Source organism: Toxoplasma gondii, chromosome XII (assembly GCF_000006565.2).
Source record: "Toxoplasma gondii ME49 chromosome XII, whole genome shotgun sequence".
Lineage (NCBI taxonomy): Eukaryota > Apicomplexa > Conoidasida > Eucoccidiorida > Sarcocystidae > Toxoplasma > Toxoplasma gondii.
Genome location: NC_031480.1, coordinates 6,168,959 through 6,194,712, shown reverse-complemented (window position 1 = coordinate 6,194,712; position 25,754 = coordinate 6,168,959). Strand labels below are relative to the sequence as shown.

The 25,754-nt window shown below is 52.3% G+C and overlaps 3 protein-coding genes across 3 annotated transcripts; 2 read left to right on the top strand and 1 right to left on the bottom strand.

Moving 5' to 3' along the window:
- The first annotated feature begins 151 nt into the window (after window positions 1-151).
- Window positions 152-12,121, top strand: TGME49_278260 (polynucleotide adenylyltransferase). The gene is made up of 9 exons (XM_018781800.1): window positions 152-1,627; window positions 2,102-2,334; window positions 3,071-3,362; window positions 3,875-4,075; window positions 4,624-5,451; window positions 6,190-6,908; window positions 7,294-9,078; window positions 9,462-10,042; window positions 10,529-12,121. The coding sequence occupies exons 1-9, from the start codon at window positions 326-328 to the stop codon at window positions 11,986-11,988; spliced, it is 7,401 nt and encodes a 2,466-aa protein (XP_018635135.1). The 5' UTR covers window positions 152-325; the 3' UTR covers window positions 11,989-12,121.
- Window positions 12,122-13,708: 1,587 nt separating this feature from the next.
- TGME49_278270 (nucleolar protein, structural component of H/ACA snoRNPs, putative) lies at window positions 13,709-14,645 on the bottom strand (the record flags this gene model as incomplete). The annotated part of the gene is made up of 2 exons (XM_002370489.1): window positions 13,709-13,849; window positions 14,592-14,645. The coding sequence occupies 2 exons, from the start codon at window positions 14,643-14,645 to the stop codon at window positions 13,709-13,711; spliced, it is 195 nt and encodes a 64-aa protein (XP_002370530.1).
- A 3,016-nt stretch (window positions 14,646-17,661) lies between these two features.
- TGME49_278280 (WD domain, G-beta repeat-containing protein) lies at window positions 17,662-23,364 on the top strand. Its single transcript, XM_002370490.2, has 4 exons — window positions 17,662-19,357; window positions 20,186-20,396; window positions 20,872-21,129; window positions 21,565-23,364. Exons 1-4 carry the CDS (start codon window positions 19,022-19,024, stop codon window positions 22,851-22,853), a joined length of 2,094 nt encoding a protein of 697 aa, XP_002370531.1. The 5' UTR covers window positions 17,662-19,021; the 3' UTR covers window positions 22,854-23,364.
- Window positions 23,365-25,754: the final 2,390 nt, after the last annotated feature.

Below are 25,754 nucleotides of genomic sequence, written 5' to 3'. Positions count from 1 at the left end.
TTCCGTCCTTTCTTTTCCATCTCCTTCCTCATCTCTTCCTCCGACCGTCTTGACGGCCTCTCTCTGTCTCTTCTCCGTTTCGTCGCCTCCCCTGCTGCCGGGCAGGGTGTCTCGTCTGTGGCTTCCGCTCTCCTCTCCTCCGGCTTCTCCCCGAAAGCCTGCCCCCGTCGCCTCAAAGAGGCAATCTGTCCAGCGCTTCACTGTCTTCTTCCGCGTTCTCTTCTTCGTCTTCTTCCTCGGCGTCTGCTTCCTCTGTGTGCTCCACGTTCACATTATCTGTCTCTTCTCCTCTGTCTCATCTGCTCGCGTTTCTCGCTTCTTTCGAATGGCCGATGGAGGAGGGCCTCCCGCGCCTGGCGTTCCGTGGCAAGTGCAGTTGCTGCGCAAGTGGAGCCAGCGGCCTCGGATGGACCTGGGGGAGACGATGAGGAACTCCTTTTCCTCGCGGGAGGGAAGCCGCGACGTATACGCCTCCGCGCCTCCCGCAGAGCCTCAGGTGAAGCCTGCCAGCGAAGGGAACAGGCGCAGGTGGCGAGGCAGCACAGGCGAGAAAGAAGCCGCCAGTGGCGCAGCCGGATCGATCGACGGCGATGTGTACACGCACTGGAGCGAGCGACGCGGAGGTGAGGAGCACTGCCTGGCGAAGGAGCTTGGGAAGCGTCAGGTGCCTCAGAGCTGTCGGTGTGCAGCGGCGAGTTCTTTCCTCGTTGAACAGACAGGAACGGCTGTGTGTAGACCCAAGAGAGAGATCGACTCCGAGACCACAGAGGCAGTCGACCGCAGCAAAGGGAGTGCGAAGACGACGCATCCAATGGCTGTTTCCTCAGATCGACGTTTCGAGAGAGCCTCGGGTGTGTCTGCACCTCACCTGAGGCCTTCGGCGGCCTGTTGCACCGCTCCGCCTGGGGGCGGCGTTTGCCTGCATTCAGGTGAAAGGAAGGGAGGGAGAAAGCGAGACAATGTGGCGAAGCCGCAACGCCGTGGTGAAGCCGCCAGATCGGACATGGAGAAAACGTGGACAGTCCGCGGTCAGAGCGGGGCTGAAGAGAAACGGGAGGGAAAGCAGAGTGGAGAGCAGAAACAATCTCGCGCTTCCGAAGCAGAGAGAGAGCCGGTTCGAGGTGTACTCGAAGACAGCCTCTGTGCCGAGGATCTTCCGCTGTACGTACACCTCTGGAGTGTCTACGTGGTGAAGCCTGGAGCGGAAGCCGTGGGGCTCTGGCTCCAGCGTCCAGACATTTTTTCTCCAGCGCTGTGGCCGGCGAACGAGCTCTACGCTTTCTGTCGACCATTCGCTCGTCTCGCCGTCTCGCTGCCGCCGCTCCGGAAAGAAAATCCCTCGAAAAATGCCACAGACGCACACTGCATGCGCGCAGTGGCCTCCCTCACCTCCCGGCGCTCTGTGGGAGAACCTGACCGCCTTCCAGGCCTCCTCAAGATCGAGGCCGCGAGCGCCCAGCCGGCACCTGGCTGTCAAGACACCGCAAAACTCGAGGACCTGCTGCAGAACGGCACACCGCAGAAGCAACTCTTGGCGCTGCTTGCCAGGCTGGCGACAGACCCCAGGGGATTCCTCGCTCTGATCAAATCCCAAGACGCGACGCCCGCAGTCGCCTTCGCTCTCCAGGTCAAAAGAGGAGAGAAGAGAAACCGGGGAAGAGGAGAGGAGGAAAGAGAAACGGGGAAGCGGAGAGGAGGAAAGAGAAACCGGGGAAGCGCGTGTGAAGAGACATGCAAGACGCGAAGAGGGATCGACAGAGACGGGAGGAGAGAGAGACAGAACGAGAGAACGAACGAATGCGAGCGTAGTTCTCATACAGAGTGAGACGGGAAGCGAGGGGGAAAACGAAGGCCCAATTGAGGACAAGAGAGGTTACGGAGCTGAGGTGGCTGGTGCCGAAATCCCCGAAGGGTCACAAAAACGTTCTTTGCTTCCAATGGTAGAGGAGTGTTCACGCGATGACTCTTTTTCCTTTAACTCTCCTTTATCTCTGCTCACTTCTTTATCTCCTCTCTCCCCCTTCTTTCCCATTTCTTTCCTTTCTTTCCTCTCTCTCCTCTTTGCTTCCAAACTTGTTGCCTTCCTCTCCTTGGTTTTCAGGTTCTGGCGCTGTTCGCGCGACTGCCGGGGATTCCAAAGTCTCGCCAGGCAGGCCGGGGCGGCTCTTCAGCGCCCATTCCCCTCTCTCCGTGCGCCGCTGCTCAGCACCTGCTGGACGCTCTGCGACAGCGACTGGCCGCCCTGTCTCTACAGCACAAAACCTTCCTTTTGCGTGTCTCGCGGCTTCTCCTCAGTCAAAGGAAACTTCTTCCCACCTCAAAACAAAGAAATCGGTACTTTCATTGCTCACGCTCGATCGCTGTGAACCGCCTAAAACGTGGATCTACACAGGCAGTGGAGAGACATCTAGAAAATGATATAAATACATACATATATATACATGTATATATATATATATATATATGAGTATATATATACGTGTCCATATGTGTGTATATGTCTTTGTGGATGCGTAAGTGTATGACCACACGCTGGTACATTTATGTATGTGTGTCTCTGTTAATGTGTGTATGTTGGTTTATATAGATGTATATATGTGTATCACAGCATGCCGATAAATATAAATATATATATATATATATATACATGTACATGCGCGTGTGCCTTCTTGTGGTGATATGAGTACACTGGAAGGGATCTGAAGTTCGTATCCGTACACGTTGTGTTTGATGCAGGAGATGTATATCATTATGTGAACATGATGGGAAGGCGTACTCGCCTGTATTGGTGTGCACGCAGCTCCGTAACAGTGAATATAAAGTCATGTACATGTGTATATATATATATATATGTATATATTGTAGAAGTACACGCTTGTGTATACATGTGCGTATTTTTGACTGTGGATGTGTGTTTCTTGCGGACACCTGGGATAGGTGATGCCTGGAAGTTTTTCTCGGTGTGGCATTTGATTTGTTTTTTTTTACTTGGCAACACTGCGTATAAAGAGAAGAACAGTGTTATGCATCTGGTTTCTCTGCCCACGATTTTCTTTTCGACTTTTCTCAGACTCCTGGAATTCTTTTTGAATCCTGCGGCGCGGCCTCTCGCGCGACCGGCAGTGTTCGCGGCGGATCCCTCCAGTGTTTTTTGCGTCAAATGGGATGAAACGAAAGGCACTGCAACGACGCCCGGACAGTCGTCTTGTTTGCCGTCTTCTCCGGCATGTTCGTCCTCTGCTTCTGCTTCTTCTTCAGCCTCGTTCGCTTCCTTGGCGGGTGCGGCAGAGGAGGAAACGCGTCTGAGACACTTCGCCACTGGCCTGGGTCTGTCGCCGGTCGCCCTCAGGGCACTGGTAGAGGTGAGAAGCAGCGAAGGAGCAGAAGGAAGATGGCGGTCAAAAACGAACGGCAGAAAGGAAGTGAGAAGTCAGGCAGAACGGAGGAGGAGAGAAAACAGAGAGAGGAGAGACAGACGAAGCAAGAAGCTGCAATGGAAATCGAGGAGAGAGACCCTGCGTCACTGGCTGAGAGGAGACGTCCTGGAAGCGCAGAGAGACAGCCGACGCTCTTTGACTTCTACCACGCCTTCCACGAAAAAAACTGCATGCATTCCTGGAGAGGTCTTGCGTAGATGCTGCAGCCAGTAAATGAAACCCTTGGTATTTTAAAACACGGAACGTATGCCGTAGTGAGAGCGAAGTTTGTGAATGCCCTCACTCCATTCAGATGCGAAGTCGCTTGTCGACTTCCCCACTCTGCACAGCGAGTTCCGATCTCTGCTGTGTCGCTCGTCTCGTTCACGAATTCGCACGTTCGTCTCCTCTCTTTCGCCCAGAAAGGCTTTGTTGTCCTTCCCTCGCTTTCTCTCCAGGGCTACCTCCAAGTGAATTTTTGCGTGGAAAAAGAATTCGGTCTTCGTTCGCTGCTCTACGGTTCCTCCGCGAGCGGCTGCGGAGTCGTCTCTTCTGACGTGGATGTCCTCGTTCTTCTACCCCACGAACGCCAGAAAACTCTCCTTGCCTCCCAACAAAGTCTCCTCCGTCAACGCGCAGGCGATCTCGCGCCATGGACGGTAATATACTCTACACTGGATACACATACCACCATATTCGCAAGTATTCGTACTCGCTGATGTATATGTATATGTTCGTATGCATGTGAGGGCAAGTGTCTTCCTCGAGCGAAATCCATTAATAAGTCTTTATATAGCACAAATAGAGTCCAAGGGGCTCTCTCTATATTATATATAAATATATATATATATTGATAGGTAGGTCGAGATAGGTAGGTTAACATGTACACAAATACGTATGTTTCCAGTTTGTAAAGATAACCGATTTATTTGCCATCTTCGTTTCGTCGGGAGAGCGGGAACTGACTATACATCTTCTGTGTGCTTTGAATGGGTGCGTGCAAGCGAGCAATCTATATCCAATATTTTTATGGAAAGTGGATTTGTGCTTTGGAGGAATTACGTTTGAGAGTCCATTGACTCTGTGGTCATGTGTGTAGAGCAGCTCGCTTCTGGTACAGACTGTAGGCACTCTTTCAGGCTGTGGAAGTCACGCGGAAATCGCGTACGACTCGCTGCGTTTTTTCCGGGTCGATCTCTGCATGCAGGACGTCGACGATCTCTTCCCCTCAAGAAACTGGTCCGACCTCCAGAAAATTCTCGCCGCAGTTGCACGTCCACCACCACCTTCTTCCTCCTCTTCTTCTTCCTCCTCTTCTTCCTCGACTTCTTCTTCCTCGTCTTCTTCCTCTTCTTCCTCGTCTTCTCCGTCTTCTTCTTCGTCTTCTTTCTCTGCCTCTCCCGCGGCTTCTTCTTGCTCTGCACCCCCGTCTGCGTCGGGGGTGTTGTGTGCGTTAAAGCAGTTTTCTGCCGTCTGTGCCGCGCGTTTGCTGGCGCGCCGTGTCTCGCGAGTGCTTTCTTCCTTCCCCCCATGCGTCTTTGTGCATGCTTCTCCTGCGGGTTCGCCTCCGAGAAGCGACGCCGAGGCGGAAGTTCCTCGCTCTCCAGGAGGCGAGGCGCCCTCGGAGCGCGAGAAACTTCCGAGACTCATCCAGTGCGTGGAACGCGCCGCATGCCCGATTCTGAAGATTCGACTGCCCGTCCCGCGATCCCTGCACCCGTCGGGGGCTGAGTCGGAGATGGAGGGAGAGGAGGCAACTCGAGTTGAGCAGCGAAGCAAGCATGCATGCAAGGCGACACGAGGCGAAGTCTCCGGAGAACGCGCAGCCTCCGGTCCAGCGGCGAACGGAGAGGGCAAAGAGGAAAGAGGTCGCGCCTCTTCGGGAGAGGCTGTGCGAGAGGATGTGCAGCCGAGTCGAGGCCAGAGAGAGAAGGGGAAAAAGAAAAGCAAGTTCACTTCTAGACACGAGGAGGAGCCAGAGGCACTGCTCTCCTCCGTCATTGAAGCGCGCATTCGGTGGAGACGCAGACGGAAGGTAAGACACAGTGCTTGAAGAGGCAAGCAATCGAGAGGCGTATCGACAAGTCGTTCTCTGTAACTGCGTGTCAGAAGGTCCTTCAACGCATTTTAAAAGGTTGGACTACTGTTTGAGATCTTCAAGGTCTTTTTTTACCGGAACCAAATTCTATTTGAAAAACCAACATTCATAGACAAGCTGTACAAATATCACGAATTCGCTTTGGTAGTCTCCTTCCTAATCTTAGTCTTCTTTTTCTCGGGCATCATCTCCACAGGTAGTCGAATACGTCGCTAAATGCGTTTCCCAGTGGATCCTTCAGTAGGCATTCGAACCGCCTTCTGGGGGGCTTTCGATTAGGCGGTTTTTTGACGTGCCGTTTGAGAAGAAATCAGTCGCCTGGATTGGACGACAGTCCGCTTACTCGGTCCACTTCTGGCGCGGTTGTGGGATGATGGCGGACCCAGACAAAGTCGATAGGCTTTGAGACAGTGTCTCGACGGAAGAAAAAGGAGTTCCCCGACATTCGCCACGTTTTCAAAGTGCCAAATCTCCATTACCAGATTTTACGTTGGTCTCTGTATCTCTTCTCGCGGACTCTCTCATGCGAGTTGTTCCTGCCTGAGTTGTCGGAAACGAGGTAGTGAGTGAATGGCGTTGGCGCAGTTCGATTATCCCGTTTCACGCGCTTTTCTCTGTTAAAAATTCATCGAGTTGTCTACCCAAACGTTCTTTCTGACTTGTGTCTCTCTCCAGCGCATGCGGCAATTTTGTCTCCTTCTCCACCGCCGCTCCACGGCGTCTTTTGGGCGGAGCCCGACGGAGACGCGAAGCTCAGAAGGACCAAGGTCGAGCGGACTGACCGGACGTGTAAACGATGCAGACACAGAAAGAGGCACCCGAAAAGAAGGAGATGCAGGAGACGAAAGCGAAGAAGAAGGCTACTGGAGCGACAGCGCTCTTCCTGAATCTCTTCGCTCTCTTCAGGCCGGAGTCTTCGGAAGTTGCTGCTTCAAGGCTGAGTTCTGTCGGAGCTACTCACCTTGCCCTGCAGCGCGTCCCGCCTCGCAGGCGCATGCAGACGAAAGCGTCGACGGGGCACCTCACGCATCTGAGTCAGACAGAACGGCTGTCTCGTCCTCTTCTCGCACACTGTCTCCTTCCTCATCACCTCCCCTCTCTTCTCTCTCTTCTTCTCTCTCTTCTTCTCTCTCTGCTTCTCCTCAGTCGCCGCCTACGTCTTCTTGTGTGGCTCCGTCCCCGTTGCCTCCTCCGTCTTCTTTCTCTTCTTCTTCGATGTGCTCGAGAAAACCGAGTCTGCCGCTGATGTTGTGGGTGGAGGTCGACGTCTCGTTCAACCACGAAGTTGTCATTCACAATACGCGCCTGCTGCGCGCCTACGCCACCTGCTTCGGTCCCCGCATTCAGGCGCTCTTTCGTCTCGTCAAGCACTGGGCGAAGCAGAGACAAGTCTGGCAAGTCAAGCACAGAAAGGCAGAAGAAGTGCCATGTGGTGGAGACAGGGCTCACCCTTTTAGAGACACTGGCCACGAGGTTTGCGGTTTGGGCGTTTTGGAGACAGACTCCAGGTGGCAGAGGCTTCAGGGTCTGGTTGGTCTCGCTCTCTTTGTCTTGCACCCAATTCCTCCACCCATTCATGGTCGACGCTTCGCCTTCAGTGTGTGTGTGTGTCGTTTTAATTCGTCGTGAACGTTTCGGTACTCTCTCTCTCGTCGCTGTTTCGCTCGTCGTCTTCTGCGTGCTTCTCCCCTTCTCTCGGGGTGGAAAGGGCAGAACAGAAACTGCCAAGGAAGTGGACCAAATCGTTTGTTTTCTCATCAACTGTCTTTGTCCTCTCAGCGACGCCTACCGCGGCCTCCTCTCCAACTACTCGTGGCTCCTTCTCGCTATCTTCTTCCTTCAACGAACTCTCCAGGAAGAAATCTCTTCCTCTTCCTCCCCGTCTTCTCCTCCCTCTGCTTCTTCCTGTTCTTCTTCCTGTTCTTCTCCCTCGTTTCCGGTGTCTCCGTCGTTGCCATTTACGTTACACGGGAGTTGGTTGATGTTACCGTTGCTGCACAACGCGGCGCATGACTTTCGTTTCTTACCGATTCTCCCAAATCTCCAGAAGCCGCCTCGATGTGCGCGTTTTCTGCAGCGCTGTCTCACCGCTGGAAATCTGCCGTTCTCCGCTGCGATGGCTTTTCTTCTATCGTATTCTTCCAAGCTGGGCTGTCCCTGCCCCGTCTGCGCCCGCAGCGGCCTCCAAGACCCAAACGGCATGCATTGTCGGAGGGGGGAAGCGAACAGCCTTTCGGTGCAGTCGAAGGAGCCGAGAAGGCGTGAGGATTCCCTCGACGAAACGCGCAAGTTTACGGATTCGGGGTCTTCTGAAAACATAGTTACAGACGCTGCGGGCAGCTGGCTTGACGCTCTGAGGACGGAGACAGACTCCTGCGAATCTGTCTCCCGGGAGTATCTCCTGTCTCCTCCAGATGTGGGGTCGAGAGGGGCCGAGCCGCCGTGGTTCGGCGAAGAAGCTGGCGAGGCGCGGGAAGAAGCAGAGAAGTCCGAACGGGCTTCCGGATATGTCTACAGCGCCCAAGACGGCGAGGCTGTTTGGGTAGACGACAGCCACAACGTTCGGTTTTTCCACCCTCTCCTCGGCTTCAACTGTCGCCTCTCGTCCGTCGCGCTTCTGCCGCGAAGTGCGCTTGCAAAGACGGGCCTTTCTCCCGGTTTTTTTCATGGAGGAACGCAGGTTCCCAGAGGCGGAGTGTCGGGTGTACGTACACCCTGCCCCGCTGAGGGGACACCCAAGCCGGGTTGCGGCGAGGGAGTGAGGAACGACACTGGGAAGAAAGGCGGAGAAGGCGCGAAAAAGAATCAAGAGAGAGATGGTTCCTCTTGTTCGTTCCGTCCAGTAAAGACCGACAGAGGGAGGCAGAATAGCGACGCGATTTCCTCCTCGGCTGCGGCGTTTTCGTGGCCGGAAGAAGATCACTCCCTCACGGACGAGGCCTACGCACGCCGGATGCTGAGCAGCAGCGCCTGTCTCGGAGAAAGAACGATGGAAGTGAAGCGAGAGACGTCTGGACTTCTTTTTGATCAAGAAAAAGAGGAGCAAAGAGAAAGCGCTTGCTCAGTTGACGGCGTGTCTCTCAACTCAGAGCAGCTGTTGTTTTTCAGGGAGATTCAGCGCCGCCTCCTGATGCATGCAAAGACTCCGGCGACGTCGCCTTTTCTCCCGCACGACCTCGTCACGGATCCGAGAGGCGTAGAGGCCGAGGCGAGGGAAGCAGGCGAGGCCGCTCATTCAGCGAAGGAGAACAAAAGAGCTGTCGGGGATGGAGGAGGAGAGACGGTAGAGACAGGAGGAGACAGCCAGAAACTGGAGAGAGAAGGAAAACGAGGAAGGTTTGAAGATTCTCATCGAGAAGAACAGGAGACTGCGGCGCTAGGGAAGCCGCAGAAAAGAGAGGCGATGTTTCTCCAGCAGGTGGAGTATCTCAGCTCTTCTCTCGTGTTTCTCTCCCCTGGAGGGAGTGCTGAAGAGCCACAGAGGAGACACCAGGGCCACCCGCCGGCGCGCCTTTTGTGGGGAGACTCTCTTTCTCTCGTGGACCTTTTCAGGGCCTTCTTCAGGTGAGGCGATGCGACAGAGAGTGCAGCGACGTTTCGTAGGACGCGCAGGCATATACGTAGTGGTGTTTCTGTTGTCCCTGTCAAGTAATTAGAAAGAACCAAGGACAGTGAACAGAGCCTCTCGTTTGTGAGACCAGAAACGTTCTTCCCTTTTAGCGAGAAGCACGCACCCCTCAGTACATCTCTCTCTCGCCTGTCAGCTTTACAAGCCGCAGTGTGAACAGTTTTGTGTGGTCTTTCCTTTTTCTGCCTTTCTTCGAGAGATGGTTTTGTGTGTTTCTCTTTAGAGCTGGTTGTCAGCGCTGGTGCTGGCACCTGGGCATAGTTCGTGCACATCTTTGCTGAGCTGCGCTCGCTGGCTTTTTCTCTGTGTTTCCTCCCAGATTCTACACGCTGCAGTTCAACAGCTTCCAGAACATCGTCGACATTCGCCGAGCGCCGCTGCTGCCGCTCGCTAAGACAACCTACTTCAGCGTCCCTCTGCCCGGCGCGCCGGACCTCCCGTGGCTGAAGGGTGTCGGCTCGAGAGCGAAAAAAGGCAAGAAACAGAACGCCGCAGACCGCAGCGAACACGAGGAGGCAAACGGAGACTCTCAACAGCCAGCAGCCTCTGTTCAAGAGCCTGAGACAGAAACGGCAGCTGTTTTAGCTGCGGCCCAGGTGTGGGCCTCTGCTCCAGCGCGGGGATGCCGTAGAAGAGTACAGGAGAGAGAAGAAGAAGGACGTCGTAAAGCAGAGCAAGAGAGAGAACACGCAGACTGTTGTGAAAGAGAGCAAGAGAGAGAAGAGGGTGCTTTTGGAAAAGAAGAAGAAGAGGGAGAACAAGAAGAAGAAGAAGGTGAAGCCGGCCTCGATGAAGGCGGAGGACTGGGGTCGCAGGGCCCACACCCGCGAAGCGTCGACTGGCTCTACCGTCGACGACTCTTTGCGATTCAAGATCCCTTCGAGGCCCACAGGACGCTCGGTAGGTCTCTGTTGGAAACTGGAAGAAAGTCAGAGGAAAACACAAGATGCCGATGAAGGAGATACTTCACACAAACCAAATGGATGCATTGTCGGTGCTGAGTCCTTTATTCTTAATGCTTTTCACTTGTATCAACGGCGGGAGAAAACGATTACTCAGATGCTAGTGTGATCAGGCCGGCATATACTGGTTGTATGAATCGTCCCGGAGACAAGATCATTATAAGCTTTTTCTGGGGAGTATATACTACGAGTTGGATTACTTCTGGTTCCGATCTTGAAGATCTTCGTCTCCCGTCAGTCTGCTCTTTCTTCGCTTCCCTTTTATGTCGTGTCGTCATCTAGTGTAGATTTCCTTGTCTGCTCTCACAGTCGTCGGCGCTCTTGCATGTGAAGCGTCTCTCTTCAGTTGTTTTCTCGGTCTCCCCCCATCTTTCCCTCTTTTCTCCTAACTCCATTTTCACTGTCGTTTTTCACTTTTCTTCAGGCACGTACCACTCTGGAAGCGAACTCGTGGCTTACGAGTTGCTGCGTGCGACAGCCATCACCTCAAGCGAAGGATGGACTCTGGCTCTTCCTTTGCCTCTTTGTGGAGTTTCGCCCTCGAAGGGCCCTGCTGGCCGCTCGGTGGCTCCGCGCGGCGTCTTACCTCCGCCTCTGTTTGAGGCCTTTCGAGTCGCTGAGGCTGCTGACGTGAGGAAGGGAGAGCCGCAGCAGTCACCGAACCACCCAGCAGCCGTCAAGGGTCCAGAGGGCGAAATCAGGAGGCAAGTGGATGCGAACAAAGGGGACAGTCACGGTCTCAAAGAGCAGGCGCGAGAGGCTCCAGGCACCGCTGCAGCCGACCGGGGCGCAGAACCGTTGCCTTCTTTCTCCACTCCGTCTCCTTCCTACGGCCCGCATCCGGCGAAGGAAGACAAGCAGACGCTGACCCCTCATCAGCGGCGCCAGGAGGTCCGACGCATGCGTTTCGCCGAGCGGTCGCGGCCACAGCTGCCTTGGGTTTCTCATCCGCCTGCAGCGACGCTTCTTCGCGCCGAGGAACAGGGTGACTTGGCTTGGAGACTCATCAGCAAGAGACTGGTGCGGGCCTACAGGCGGGTCCACGTCAGGTATCAAACAGAAGAGTCTCGTGTGACAGGAGAACAGCGAGATGAGGAGCACGAGAGCCATGAGACAGAGGAGGCGAGTTTGGTGATGGGGGCGCAGGGCGAGACAGGACGAGAGGGTGGGAATCGCCGGGGTAAGACACTGAGAAAAACGGAGTCAGAAACGGAGTGCTGGCGAACTCAGGGTTTCGCGCCGCTCTCGTTGACCCCCGACGAAATTTCTCAGATGACGCAGAGAAGCAGAGAAGGCGACAGAAGCAAGAAGGGCGAAGGCAAACAGCAGCGACCTGCGAGAGCCGAGAGGGATCGCGGCTCCTCGTTTCCAGGGCAAGGCCCCGCGCCACACTTCCAGGAGTCTGCGAACCGAAGAGTCCTGGCTGCGCATGCAGTGGCCGTCGACCCTTGGAGACGGCGGAACTCTTCTCAGTTCAACGCGCCGCAGGGCTCGACTCAGAACCAGCCTGTCTCAGCGATTTCTTCGCTGTCTTCGCTCGCCTCCCAGCGGCCGGAGGGCGACCGCGCCCGTGCCGGAGCACGCGCGCCAGGTAGCTATGTCTCGCTGCAGACACAGCTAGCTGAGGAGAGCAGACAGCGGCGCCCGAGACCCTGGCTAGCGGTCCAGGCGTGGCAAGAAGCCGAGGCGCGAAGAGCCATCGTTCACGAAGACACAGATTATCGCTGCGGGGGGCGAGGTGCGAATAACATATCTCCGAACCACATGCCTCTGTCAACGGAAGCGCATGCAACCGGGCACACACGCCCCTTCGGGCCCAACAAACGTCTACCAGTTTACCGACAGCGCGAATTGCAGACTGATACTGTCCCTAGGCACGTTTAAAGCCCAGAAGGTTGACACAAGCACACAATAGACGTGTATTTGGCAGAGAGAGCGATTCAAAGTATAAACCCGTACAACTTTGTTGCATTCGATACTACACCAGAGAAGGGGAAGTTTTCACGTTTTTTACGGCGGTCTGTGAGACAAGCTTCTAGACAGAGAGGATGGTCGGTTTTTTCCGGAAGCTCAGATGGGGAAAACGAGCCTGAACACGACGAACGACGGCCAACAAACCCACGATTCAAGTATGCGTACACTCACTGGCTCTAGTCGATGGTCAAGGTTGACGGCATATGTGTGTCACGACCATATGTATATATATATATATATATATATATGTCAACGAGTATAATTACGTGTACCAAGTCCAATTTTTTACATATTTGTGTTCATAGATGTCTCAGTCTCGCTGCAAATATACGTGTAAGGGAACTGCGGAACAGCGGGTGGAATTTGTTAGCGCCGGTAAATCGTTTGCATATGCCAAGATGTTAACGCCAGTAACGGCTGTAGGCCGCTTGATGTAGACGGAAGATCGGAAAAGTAGAAAGGGGTTTGTTATTTCCATAGTTTGCTGCTTTATGCGTGGTATCACATCGTCCTCGCTGGGTTTACTCCGGGAGTAGTTCCATTCTCAGTTCTCTGGCCTCATGAAAGCCTTTCGTGGCAAGACGCTACCGTTGAAAGGGTGAAATTATTCGGAAACTGCCATCGCAGGGAGGCTTCAGGGTGGTGATTGTGTGGCAGGTTTTCTCCTTGAACACCAGAAAATCTGGAAGGAGCCAAAAAGCGAAATCTCTTGTCGACACCCGTTCCGGTTTCTTCTGTAAGCAGGGTGTCGAAGACTTTGTGTCACGCATTTTCTCCCCGGGGAGAAGCATGCATTTTCCTATGGCAAGGTGGCAAGAAACATTCCCGCCGAAACTTGTTTGTGCAATGTTCTTGGAACGCACACCGTTTCCCGAACAACCGAAACCATATCGTTTCGGAGAAACAGGCTGTACAGGCATCGTGAAACGCACTTTGGTAGTCTCCTTCCTAACGCTTGTCTGTAAGGAATACATGGATCGGATTCTTGCAGGATGGGCATCTATTTAGTACTTGGAGTATTCGTTTCGCTTCGTCTGAATTTCTTGTGGCAGAAGCGCCGGAAATCCCTCTGGGTGTTTGCTGCAAGTTGAAGTGCTGACGAGGAGCGCATACTGGCGTTAAAAAAAAGATAATACAGAAGAGTGACAATCCCGGTATTGTCTCTCTAGAGTCTGAGGTATTGAGCTTTGCCTTGCTGCACGGTACAGTAATTGTTTAACTTTTTTCTGGTTCTAAACATCCTGTCAAATGTCTCTATAGAGTCATTCATGCAGGCGCAACAAAACGGGTCTCACCCTAGTCCCTCGACACGGGTTTTTCTGACTGCAACTTCCAGTCGAGTTTTAGAACAGTGCCAGTATACGTTGAGTGTACATAAGTGGGTATCTTAAACAGTTGTTAACGAGGAAAAATCGTGTTTTCTCCTTCATTCCCTTCAGCAGTCGCAAAACGCTCCCAACGCCATCTACACCCAACACGGTCCCTACCGCATTACACTACACGGCGCCTTCCAGTCCAAAAACGAGGGAACCAGCATGTCTACACAACCCCTGCTACACGTTTCGTTTATTCCCGAAACAAGCAAGTCACATCTTTGCACGTTTCAAGTGTCCGGGCTCAAGAAAACAACTCAGAACTCCGGTGCCGGCTGCTGTGTCGGTAACAGCTTGAACCGGCGTTTCAGAGCAACACGCTCTGCGCTGTACTTGTCGTCTGGCGAGAAGCGGGGCGGGTGAGCTGAAAGGGTGGGGGTCCCATCCGGCGCATGCGTCTGCAAAAAGACAGCAAAAAGTGGCCGATGGAAAGAACGCATTTGCATGATAATTATATGCAAGAAAGCACAGCGCGACCGGCGTGGCAGGTGGGCTGAAAGGGGATGGCGACTACGGTTAGTATCACAGCACTCCCGATAGGCGCGTTTAGCCATGAGCATAAAAACTACACATGTGCAATCAACCAGTCAAGGAAACGTACGCGTATCTGCATATGAAAAGAAGTCCGCGGGAGTGTATGTCGCTGTCAACAAGTTCGCATCGCTAGTCGAGTGAGAAAACAGAAGAAGGTGGTATGCGAATGAAGTAATATGCCATCCAAACATAGTCAAGCCTTGAAAAGTTTCTCCGAATCATCCTGTCCACTGTCTAGACCAGAAAAGACGGTCATTTAGCCTTGTCTTTAGTGTATGCAGGCCAAATCCCAAATTTTCCCGAGGGTCCCCCAGGGAGTACCATTGCTCCCCTTCATGAGGGATGCGACGAAACCGAGAAACAATTCTTTGCAAGTGAGACAGAACAATCCATCAAGCCTCCAGACAGCACTGCAAAAAGACCACGTTTAATATGACAGTTCAATAATATTAGGCTGCTGGTCTCCAGTGAACTTCTAACTGATCATGCATGCCCTTAACTACCAGCATCCCGGTTTCTACAGAGCGAGGAAGGCGTTAACTTTGAAACCGTCGAGCCACAAAGAGCATATGAATCCCAAAATGCTCTTCGTTAGCAAAAACGTACCTTCAGAGTGTAGACCCGCTTGCCCTGTTCGTCGGTGTAGTATCGGAGGTACATCTTCGGGAACGACGGGAAAACTGCGGGGGAAGAGCTAGGCGTATAGGAACGCGGCGAAAGGCACGGCGATGGAACTCGGAACAGACAGTGGGACTCAGCTCAAGAGAAGATTTCTTCTTTGAAACAACGATTGTTTGGAAATGTGCCATTGAAGTGGTTTGGATTTCCTCTGGGCCTTTGCGCCGGCTTCGGAGCTGCTTGACTCATGTCGATACTCCAAGTTTTCCACGACTGCATGCGCGGAAGTCGTGGCAGCGGCGGACGACACCGGCTGCCTCAAGCTTCCTATCAAAAGGCACGTTTCGCTCAAGATCCGTTCTTTCCTTTCCGTCCCTTTTCTCTTTTAGCCCCGTTTTCCGTGAACCTTAGAACTCCGTCAGCGTTCTCTTTGTGGTCGGGATAAAAGGCTGCCGCACTGTTGGAACCACAGTTACCACAACTTGGCATCGATCCCGGTAGGCTGCTGACCAGTTTCAAATCTTTACTTAGAATCCGTTTACACAGCCCCAACTCATTAGAAAAGTATACTAATCTAAAGTTCTACGTATTTGGTAGTTCGGGCAAAAAACTCTCGTTTCTGTGGCAATGTCACACGCCCGAAGAGAACCACTACGGAGCAACCTCAGAACAAAAGGAATGCATGACAGACAAGACCAACTTTGGTCAGCTACACATCTGTTGGTGGCCGTCTCGTTGCAATGTGAATATTTTTAGAGCGATCAGAGCAAATCGAAAAGGTGATAGTATTTCACGTGTTAGATGAAGCGTGTCCGCCGAGCGCAGATATCAGATGTCAGGGATTCTTTTCAGAGTGGTTTATTGTAAGAATGTGTAATGCTACTAAAATATCTTACGCGTGAGGCATGGTTTGATGATTGTTTGTACAGAGGTGAATATGTACGGCGAGTGCAATTAGATGCGATATGTTGATATACTGCAAGTGTGCGTCGAGGGCAGAACCGTACCTTCTCGCTGGAAAATAAGGCACAGAACTCTCACATTTTGCGTGGAAACTGGAAAACGGTAATAGAACATGTGGGGAACACCTGCGGATTACTGGTGCGTGTCACAGGCGACGCTCCGGTGGAACGGAGAATTTCCCTGCGGCGGGGTCATCTGTTGTTGTGTCGTCTTCTTTGCTAGCTGTGTGAATCTCTGTCCGAAAACGTGCGTGAATCTGGTTAACGCTAGGCTGCCTGTTTTGGGAATCTGGGAACTATGTGACTTCCGTAGCGAAACGGCGCTTTTACTTCCACGCACGCAAGGACCTGCAATGTCTATTAAAGTGTGGAACCACACTGACAAGCGGCATGCAAGAAGAACCGCCGCTTAAATGTCTCGATTTGTATCTTGGAGGCTTTCTAGATGGGTCAGCATTAAATCAGCTTCACACCGACGCCGATTGTTTCAGTGGGTACCCGTGTCGTGGTCGGTGCATAGGGTGCGCCCGTCTTATCCTAAACAACTCCCTTTTTGTTGGAGAAACCGCACCGCTGAGTAAGAATCAAGGACACGCAAACATTCGCTGACATCCACAGAAACGTTACCAAGCAATACAACGGCTGGCGGTATCAAAGTCTTGTGGCTGATGTATGCTAAGGGAATGACACTCCGGTGCGGGCCGGTTTTACCCCTGGAGTAAAAGACTCTAGCTTCAGTTTTTCTCTTATGGGTGTTGCATGCGTGGAGAGTGCATTACGGTGCTTATTAATGGTATGGCAGTTCCCTAGGTGTACAATCCAGTGAATCCAGTGCTCTGCCTTTGTCGCTTTTACAGAGTCCGGGATGCAAGATCACAAACAACCAAAAATGTTTCATTTTTAGATTACTTCCGTTAACTCAATTAGCTATGCACCGCGCTTCTACACTTCGAAGGTTGTAACCTGCTTACGGCAACACAGAAAACGGAATACTCTGTCATCTCTCGATTCCTTTCGCCCACTTGGTTGATTGAAGAACGGTTCCTACGGTAAGCATGAAATGGACTCACTTGACGCCAACGAAGAGTCGCCTTGCATATAATTCAATGCCATCTCGTAAGTTCATCTTGACGGCTCCGGAGTTTGAAAAAAAACCGGGTGCCACGTCTTAATGCAATTCACTGGCTGGCCGCTGCGCCCCGAAAAGGCTATATTCCGGTGACACGTGTCAGATTCTTAAGGGTCTCGAACGGTGCTAACCTCTTGCTTGTACACCACATCTTGTTCCATCATCAAGAGCATTGTTCGCCTCATAACTACACCTCTTCTACCTCCTAGAGTAAATTGAAGAATAGAACCAAGGGCAGCCCATAGATCTACCGTTCGTCTAGTATTACGACTAGCCATATAGGTACCTAACCAATTAAAGTCTTTAGTACCTGTAGGAATGGCGTTGAGCTGTGGCTTAGTTTCCGTGCCCAAGGCGGAGCACTGGATTGGATACCAGGGAACTGTGCTCCCATTGAGAAGAACCCTAATATAAGTCACCAGGGATGCAATCCCAATCAGATAACAACTGAAGCTAGACTCCCTGTTACACATTCTAAGAGATTCCTAGGATTATATAAACTAATTTTTTCGAGGGAGTCCTCGAACGGCATTGACCTACTTTCGTGAGGTGCAGCAAAGCCTCCACGGAAGCGGGGTATGGATTCATTGATGCAGCTGCTCCAAACAAGATCCTGTTTTCCCGCAAGAAACCGCATATGTGCCCCTTTACTCAGAACCAGGCAAATTGTGTCTGCCAGTCTTCGTTGATAACATATCTGCTTTCTGTGCGCCTCTCCAAGACCATTGTTATAACGGCCAACCGCCGTGCACGAGTCGTTCGACACTTCGTTTCGAAGGGTGAACTGAAGAGCCGAAGATCTACGGCGGGTTTTCTACTTCTGCCAGGCTTCTGGCGCCGCTTGTGTCTGACTGGCAACCGCATCTTGCTTGCCCACCCTCTCAGCGGTCACGTGTTTTCGATGAACACCCCTCCTCCCACCGCGTAGGGGGGAGAAAGCGAGATTCTCCATCGCTTGTTCTTGTCCTGACCTCCCTTTGTTTCTCGCCGGCTGCTAGTCACCATGTTTAATTCCTTTCCTGTAAAACCCTGTTCCGGCAACTTTCCTTCTGCGGCGCCTCTGCCGCGTGAGCTGTACGTACAGTCCGCCATCGGGCAGCCAGACCTGTGGCAAGTGTGCACAAACGCTGAGCCGTGTCTGGTTTCTTTTCTTCGGGTTTATTTCTCGCATTCTTGCCATGTCTCCTCGCCTTCCCTCATTTTATTTAAGTCAAAGCCGTGTGCGTCGGCGAAATACTCCTGCTTTGTCGACCGATACCTTGCATACCTCTGCACATGCATTGGCGTCTCTCGCAACGTCCAGTTCACACATGACTACGTCACCGGTGTAGCAGCAAGTCAAATTCCTTTGCTACCTTCTTCTTGACGCGAGTTTCGGCTTCTGCTTATCCTCTTCAGCCTGTTTACGCACTTTCTTTTCGCTGCATGTGGCTGCTTTTCTTAAGGTTCAGCCGGTCCCTTTTCTGCGGTGAATGCCGCCTCTACCTCGAATCCGACGAGCATCCGTCGTCCGGGCACTCCTGGCGCGTCCCGATCATTTAGAGGAGAGCCGATTTCAGGAAACAGATAACTGTATAAACACACGGCTTCCTTTGCCGCGTGTTTCTTCCGTCCCTTTTCGTCTCTTGATCGCTCGTCCGTCAAACTGCCGCGATTCCTGCCCCCCTAGCTCCCCTGTCAGTCGGCTACTGAATGTGGTCTGTTTCTTATCAAGCATGCACTTCCTCAAGGTGTCTTGATCTGTTTTCGACTTTCGAATCCAGATCAGTGCCTTGTCCACTCCGTCTGTGCATGCGAACGTATTCTTTCGCTTAGCCACTCTCCTGACGTGCTCTCGACTTTCACTACCGGAGGCTTGCCCTCGGTTCCCGTTTCCGATTTCCTTCGCTTCCTGTCTTTGTGCATTGCTCTGAGCCTTCCTCTCCTTCGGTCTCTCTTCGTTTCCTCCAACACCATTATATCTCCCCGTGCTGCCCAAATGTCTTTCTCGGACGCACCGCGAGATGAGCGATGACGGGTTCATTGTTGACGAGCAGACGGTCCTGTCGTCAGGCTTAAATTCTTTCTTCGTTGCTTGTCCCCGCTTGTTCTTGCTTCTGCCCCTGGTCGTCCGTTCCCTTCTAGCGAGAAGGGCGTGGTGAAAAGGTTGTTTCTCCTTTGTGATAATGTTTCTGCTCTGTGAAGAGCTTCCGCGGAACGAAAGCATCTCTCCTCCGCTCCGGTCTCTGCTTCCTTTGATGTACTCTCAAGGATTTGGTTTTACGTCCATCTGAACACTCAAGTCGATCCTCGAGCACACCTGAGAGACGGTGACTTCCCGACCCACTATGTCGCTCTTCGACGACGACTGCGCGTCGTTGGAGGAGACAGGCTCTAGCAGCCAGTCTGGCCTTCCAGCTGCTTTCCCCTCTGCCGCCTCTGCAGACTCGCGCGGCTATCCTTCTAACGATGCCGCAGGTCGGCGAAAAAGTGCCTCCTCCACTTTTCCTGCCTCGGGCTTCGGCGCCAGCGAGCCTCTGGGGAAGCCTGAGGACGCGTGCGACCCCGGCCCCGTCTCCGGGTGCTCGTACAGCTTAGACGAGAGACACATGATCTGGAGGAAGAACGCCGCACTCCACTACTCCGCAGTTCTCAGTCACAAAGTGGAGTGGCCTTCGATGACGGTGAGTGAACTGCGAAGAAAACGAGGTGGAGCCCTCTCCAGGCGAATAGCTTTCTTCTCCCTCGACATTTCTCGTTCTCTAGTCGCCCACCCGCCCCCACGACATCTTGCAGTCGTCCCGCTCTACTTGCTTTCTTTCCCCGGACGCACTCTGAAAAGTGCCTCAAATATTTCGATCCTTCCTCCTCGCCCACTGATGCGACGCGTCCGTCCGTTGCTCCATTTTAATATTTTCCTCTCCTTTTTGTTACTTGGACTCTTTCCCTGTCTGTCTGCTGAGTGAACTTGCATCTTCGCATTTTCGTCTTGTCTGCTTAGCTCACAGCAAATGCGCTACTGTCGTGTGCATCCTATCTATTCAAAGTCAAAAATTCCGATACGTCTATTCCGTGCAGACTAGCCCTAGGAAGGAGAGACTACCCAAACACGGACTCCACCGGGAGTTTCTGTTGCGAAAAAAATAGACGTTCGAGTGGTATCAGCTTAAAATGTGGGTAAACATGTTCTTTACATATTGGTTGATCAATTTAGATGAACTATTTCTTTACTTCTCGCCTTTTTAATTGAACTGCACACCATGTTTCCCTTGTTATCTCTCGTAATTTAAATGAACCTTTTCTTCTCGTCATGTTTAAATTGAATAAACTTCTCTTTACTTATCGTTCTCCTCAATTCAAATATACATTCTCTTTTCGTACGGTCTCCGTTAATTTGAGTAGATCTTTTCTTGCTGTATCGTTATTTGAGATCGAAAAAGCATTTTAAATCGTGTTTTCGGATTTAGATACGCGTGTTCTTTTCTTACCGGTTTGTAAATCAAAATTCGCAGGTGGAGTTTCTGACGCCTCCGTCTTCGGCGGCGACGGGACGTAGCGGGTCTGCTGCCTCAGTTCTCTCGCTCGGCGACTCATACGTTTCTCACCGTCTTCTTCTGGGCACTTGCACCAATGGAGAAGAGAAGAATTATTTAACGATTGCCGAGCTCCGGTGGCCAGTGCCGTCTCTCGAGGAGGATCCTCTCAAGTGCGAGACGTATTCAGGTGGGCAGTAATGTACAACACAAAGCACGTTCCAGTACAGTGCTTCCTTAGCGTCACGAATGCCTACGCGACTTTTCTTGGTGACAATCTGCATGTTCCAAGTCTCTCGAATCGCCCGCATCTCAGCGACACAGGAGATTCTTTCGAGAGAGATGCGTGTGGTGGGGAGCGAAAGTGTTGAGAGGCGAACAAGTCCGGGACCGATTGCTTCCCCAGTGTATAAAGTGCGATTCCTGCGTTCCGTCATCCTCCCTCGGGTGGGTGGCCGTACACCGCGTTGAACGACTGTTGAGTGCGGCGGGGATTTCACCGTCCTTTTGCTTCTTGCTGCGCTTCGCGCAGCCGCCGTAATAGGGTTTGGAGCGCGGCAGCTGTTCCCTTTCTGTCCGCACTGTTCTTTTCCTCCATCGCTCTCCTCGCGTCCTCGCGCTTCTTCCCGCGTTTATCTTTCGTTTGTTTTGATTCCTCGTCTCAGGTTTTATTCCGCCCCGCGCGCGAGCCAGGTCGCTGCTGACAAATGCGAGCCTCTCGGGCAGCACAGCGAGTGCGTCGCTGCCTGCGGCCAGCGCCTCGCTTCAGCTGGTACCTTCTTTGGAGACGAAGGCGAGGATTCTGCACCCTGGAGACTTGATTCGCGCCACGCACATGCCGCAGAATGCCTTCAACATTGTCACCATCAATGAAGACGGCGTCGGCATGTACTGGAACTTCTCCAGGCACCCGTCCTTCCCCGGTGAGAGGTGTGCGGGCGAGCGGGAGACACAAACAAAAGCAAAAAAGACGCGGAAAGTGATTAAAACTCAACACACGAAGACCCCACAAAATGGAAGGGCGAACACAGTGCAAAGTGGACGCAAATGAGGATGAAACATGGAAGGCGAAGGAGACACGAAAAAGGCGAAGAGGCGAACTTCTACATGTTGAGGTATTTCATTTGTGAAGGTCGTGGTGTGATGGATTGATGTGTGCAAACGCCATTCTGTGGGTGGCTATGAGCCTGCTAGTATGTGTGTAGCGCTACGCCGTCAGTTTCTCGCAGAGATTCTTTCAAGTCTTCTCCACCCAGAGTCTTTTTCTTCTTTCCTCTTCTCTTCTTAGTTCCCACTCCCTCTTGTTTTTCGTTCCATTTCCATCTCTTTTTTTTGAGTTTTTGCGTCCTCCTTCTCAGCTGCGGACCAGCTGGTGGCAAAGCCGCAGTTTCTGCTCGCGCCTCCGCTTGCGATTGTCGCCCAGCCAAAGCTGCAGGCGGCCGCGTGGATGTCTGGCGGGGATAACGGCGGCTTTCTGTTCAGCTGTACAGACACTGGGTTGGTGAGTTTGTGGGACCTGCGGAAGAGTGGCACGCAGCACCTGTCGAAGGCGCGAGACATGAGCACGAGTTCTCTCTCGCAGGCGAGGAAAACGGTGTATGGCGGGGGTGTGACAATTGCAGAAAGCACTCCAGAAATAAGTCCCGTGGTCTCTGTATCGTCATCCTCGCCCTCCGCCTCGTTGAACGACATCAAAGTGCATCCACGATACCCCGTAGTCGTCGCGACAGCTGGCGAGGACGGCGCGTTGCGGGTGTTCGACATGCGCCAGGCGCACCGAGAAGCCCTCGCGGCCGTCTGTTCTGCCTCACCCCTTTGCTTCTCTCCTTCTCCTTCCGACAGTGGAGACAGGTCTTCGCAAAACGCAGCGACTTCTTCTCCGCAACCTGGCAAGCAGCGGATGTATGTTTCTCCGCCTTCCGAAGGCACTCTGGCCTTGAATGCCGTCAGCTTCAACCGGTACAGCGAACACGTCGTCGCGGTGGGTTCGGCGCGGGGTCTCGTCTCTCTCTTCGACCTTCGACTTCTTTCTCGACCGTTTTTGTCGTTGTCCCACCACTCCGACGAAGTCACTTCTCTCCACTTCTCTCCCCTCTCCTCTGGTCTCCTCGCGTCCGCCTCTGCGGACGGGGACGTCGTGCTCTGGGAGTTGGGTGAGGGCGCGAGCGGGACGACAGTATCCACAGCGCTTCTGCGCGACCGAGAGAAACAAAAGCCAACGAAACGGTGTGCAGAGTCCCTCCCACTGGACGTCGCCATGGCGGGGCAGGGGGCAGGCAAGCAAGGCCTCGCTACCCGTGCGTGTGAAGGCGAAGAGGCAAACATGGACGAAGCCGAGAATGAGAACAGAGAAAATGTCAATCGAAAATCGAGTGTCTCTCCTTCCCGTTCACTGGCGACGCGGCGCCACCGATTCTTTGTCCACGCAGGACATGCTGCCGGTGTCAGTGACTTTGCCTGGTGTAGCGAAGCCGCCTCTGCAGGTGTGGGGGGTGGCTCTGCAGGTTGGGGAGGCAGGCGCAGCGAAATGACAGAAAAAGGCAGAATCGGCACTCTTCTAGGTGCCAGTGTAGGGTGGGATAACCGCGTGCAGATTTGGCAACCCTCAGAGCACCTGTTTGTCCAGACAAACAAGGACCTGTGGTAGAGAATTGGAGACAAAATGAGGGAGGGAGAGAGATCGGATAGGGTGAGAGACATGAGAAGGGTGAGACCGGGGACGTCGAAGGCTTGATGGAAGGGGCACAGGAGACAGACAGTTTAGTACGCGGTATAGACAGGGGCGCGGGCAGGCAGAGATAGCGAAGACGCGCGAGAAAGATAAGGAGTTCGGGAAACGAGAAAGACGAAGAGAGGTAGCGTGAAAAGGAAAACGAAACGGATGTCTTTAGGCCCATGTAAATATACAGAGCAAAAACGTGTCAGATAGGACTTGTAGGCGCTCCGGTGGTTGTCGTTTCTCCATCTCAAAGACGGACGCGACTTCGTTGCAGCACAAAACGTCTGGCAGGCTGCCTGTCTCAGGTGTCTACATACGTGGATATATATGTTTGGTGCATATTATGTTTCAAGACGTAAATACAAATATATATGAATCACGGGGGTGTGACGATATCTTATCTGCGTATCAAAGATAGAGATCGTGCGCAACGAGGCGGAAACGGAAAAAACAAACGGGTGCCGGGTGTTATCTCGAACATTGGTTTTGACAGTTTTCAATAATTACGAGACAACAAAAACAAACGCACTGCCTCCATGATGGAGCATCAGTCCTTTCTGGAAAAAGATGATACTCAAAGGCATCTCCGTACCATCTTGAATGCCTCTCTTTATCGGAACGAAGTCCGGGCACATGCTTTAATTACCCCGTGTGCCCGAAATAGACTCGGTGTCCAATTCACCGCCTCTGCTAGAACAGAGCAACGATACCGTCGCGTATTACGATAGGAAGGCGTAAGGGTGGGAGGTTGTTCAGGAAATCTTCAGTGTGGAGAATATGAACTGAGGAGAGATAGCTTCCTCAGGAAGCGTCACGGAGTAGTGAGACTTTGCTTCACCTTCGTTTCTTCAGAACCACTTGGTGAGTGGCGTCTCTTCGCAACTGCTGTAGTGATCAATTTCATATTTTCATCTCAAGACCACGAAGGCCTGTGTGTGTCTAGCTGTGTGAAGCAACTTAGACTGAAACACTGTTTCTATGTTCACTTTCGCAAAAGAATTAGTCGCATCACAGGCATTAACAAACGTACAGTTCAAATAGCGATACTGGATTGTGTACGGGAAAATCTGACACTGTCATGGTTTTATTTGAATGAGTCAGATCTGGCGCGACTCCTTTATCGGATGGAAAGTGGAACACAGAGCATTTCACACATGGAAGCTTCTTACGAGTGAATCCTCCGGTATCAACGGGTGGCAGCACTTCCGGCTGAAGTTGGGTAAGGGGGCAATATTTGCGGTGCGTTAAATATAAGGCGGAAATAAACGAAATTGTCCTTCTAGAAGCAGATCTGAACGTTGTTTCTATCTCCACTTTGACTTTATATCGGAGCTTCATCTCGTGAACCAGGTCGCCTACATGTGGCCTTCACCGAGACGATATTTCTTGTCCGTCAACGATTTCACCTTGACAATCATGCCGACAGGTCGGTCAGTTCTGGCGGCAACACTTTTACTGATCAAACGTGGTCTGTCGCCAGCCAGAGGACAAGGCAGCTTGTGAATTTAGAAGCTTCCATTCTGAAGTCAAAAGGAAAGCTTGGCTTGACTGCCTGCGTGAATGCTGAGCATCCCAATCGGCGATGCCGACGACACTGCCAAGGAAGGAGGAAGTCTGGCCGAGTTCGGTGGCAGTCTAAATTTCCACTCTGTGTCTGTGATGACGAGGCAGTGTGGACAGCGCAAGCCAATAAAGCAACGACTCCCAATCAGCTCCGGTCACGCTAGTTTTTTTTCACGTGCCTGCCTCGGCCTCTAAGTACGTCAGGATGTGTTGAGTGTGCACAGTTGTGGATGGCCGGACTTTGCTTCTAGTAGCTGAGCCAGTCCACGGTATACGCACAAGATGGCATCTTTCATGTGACGAAAGCTAGCTTTAAGGCGATTGTTTCCATCAGAAATGTCCAGAAAGGGCCGCATGTGGAGCGGAGACCAACAAATTGGTACTGTTCCTCTCACTGACGTTCACCCTTGGACCTGGGAACACCACAGGTTTTTTGTGAGATGGTTAAATTCAGTTAAAACTAAAAAACTGAGCAACCGATAGTCTCCTCGAGAATCACAGGTAAGCGCCTAACAAGTTGGTAATCTCTGAAGGCAGCTAACGTCGAGCCGCAGCCAGCCTCAACCACACACTCCCGAGTTTTCAACTACGCTTGGATCAACAGCTGCATTCCCGATCGCAGTTCGACTCTAGAAAAGTGGGCATAAAGTTGCTTCGCTTAACCAGTTCAAAAACAGAGTTCTTGTCTATAACAAAAGATCTCAGCCTGTGCGCCGCGGTACGTGGAAGGTTCTTTACGATTGTAAGCACATCGGTCACGCAGATGTTCTGGGCTGCTGTGGCTAGCCCTGGTTGTCTTTACGTGAATAATAGAAATTTCGCAGTGCTTGTGGACAGGTGCTCCCGTCTCAGTGATAATTATTAACATAAGTCACATAGGCAGATCATGTTTTCCTTGGTGTTGACACCTTCCGGTCGAGAATCGTGGAGGCATGACCGCGAAATTCGAACTGCAGCCTTGCGGAGGCAAAATAGCCTGCTTTTCAATACAAGACCTGTGTTTTCCAGGCAAATAATGAAGGAAGGGAACCTCTTTCCCAGCACTGATTGCGAACAGAAATTTCGTGTTGGCTCATCCCGTAGTTTGGGATCCAGCCTGTAGGTGTGGCAACTGCCAACAACCTAATGCAAGATAGCACCGTCAAGAAAAGTACATCCACTAACTACTACTACTCTTACTGCTAGTGTTTCTCTTGCTCTTCCTCTCACTGTTACTCTGAATACTATTGGTACCTCTGATAGTAGTAGTCGGGAGCTCGACCGAAA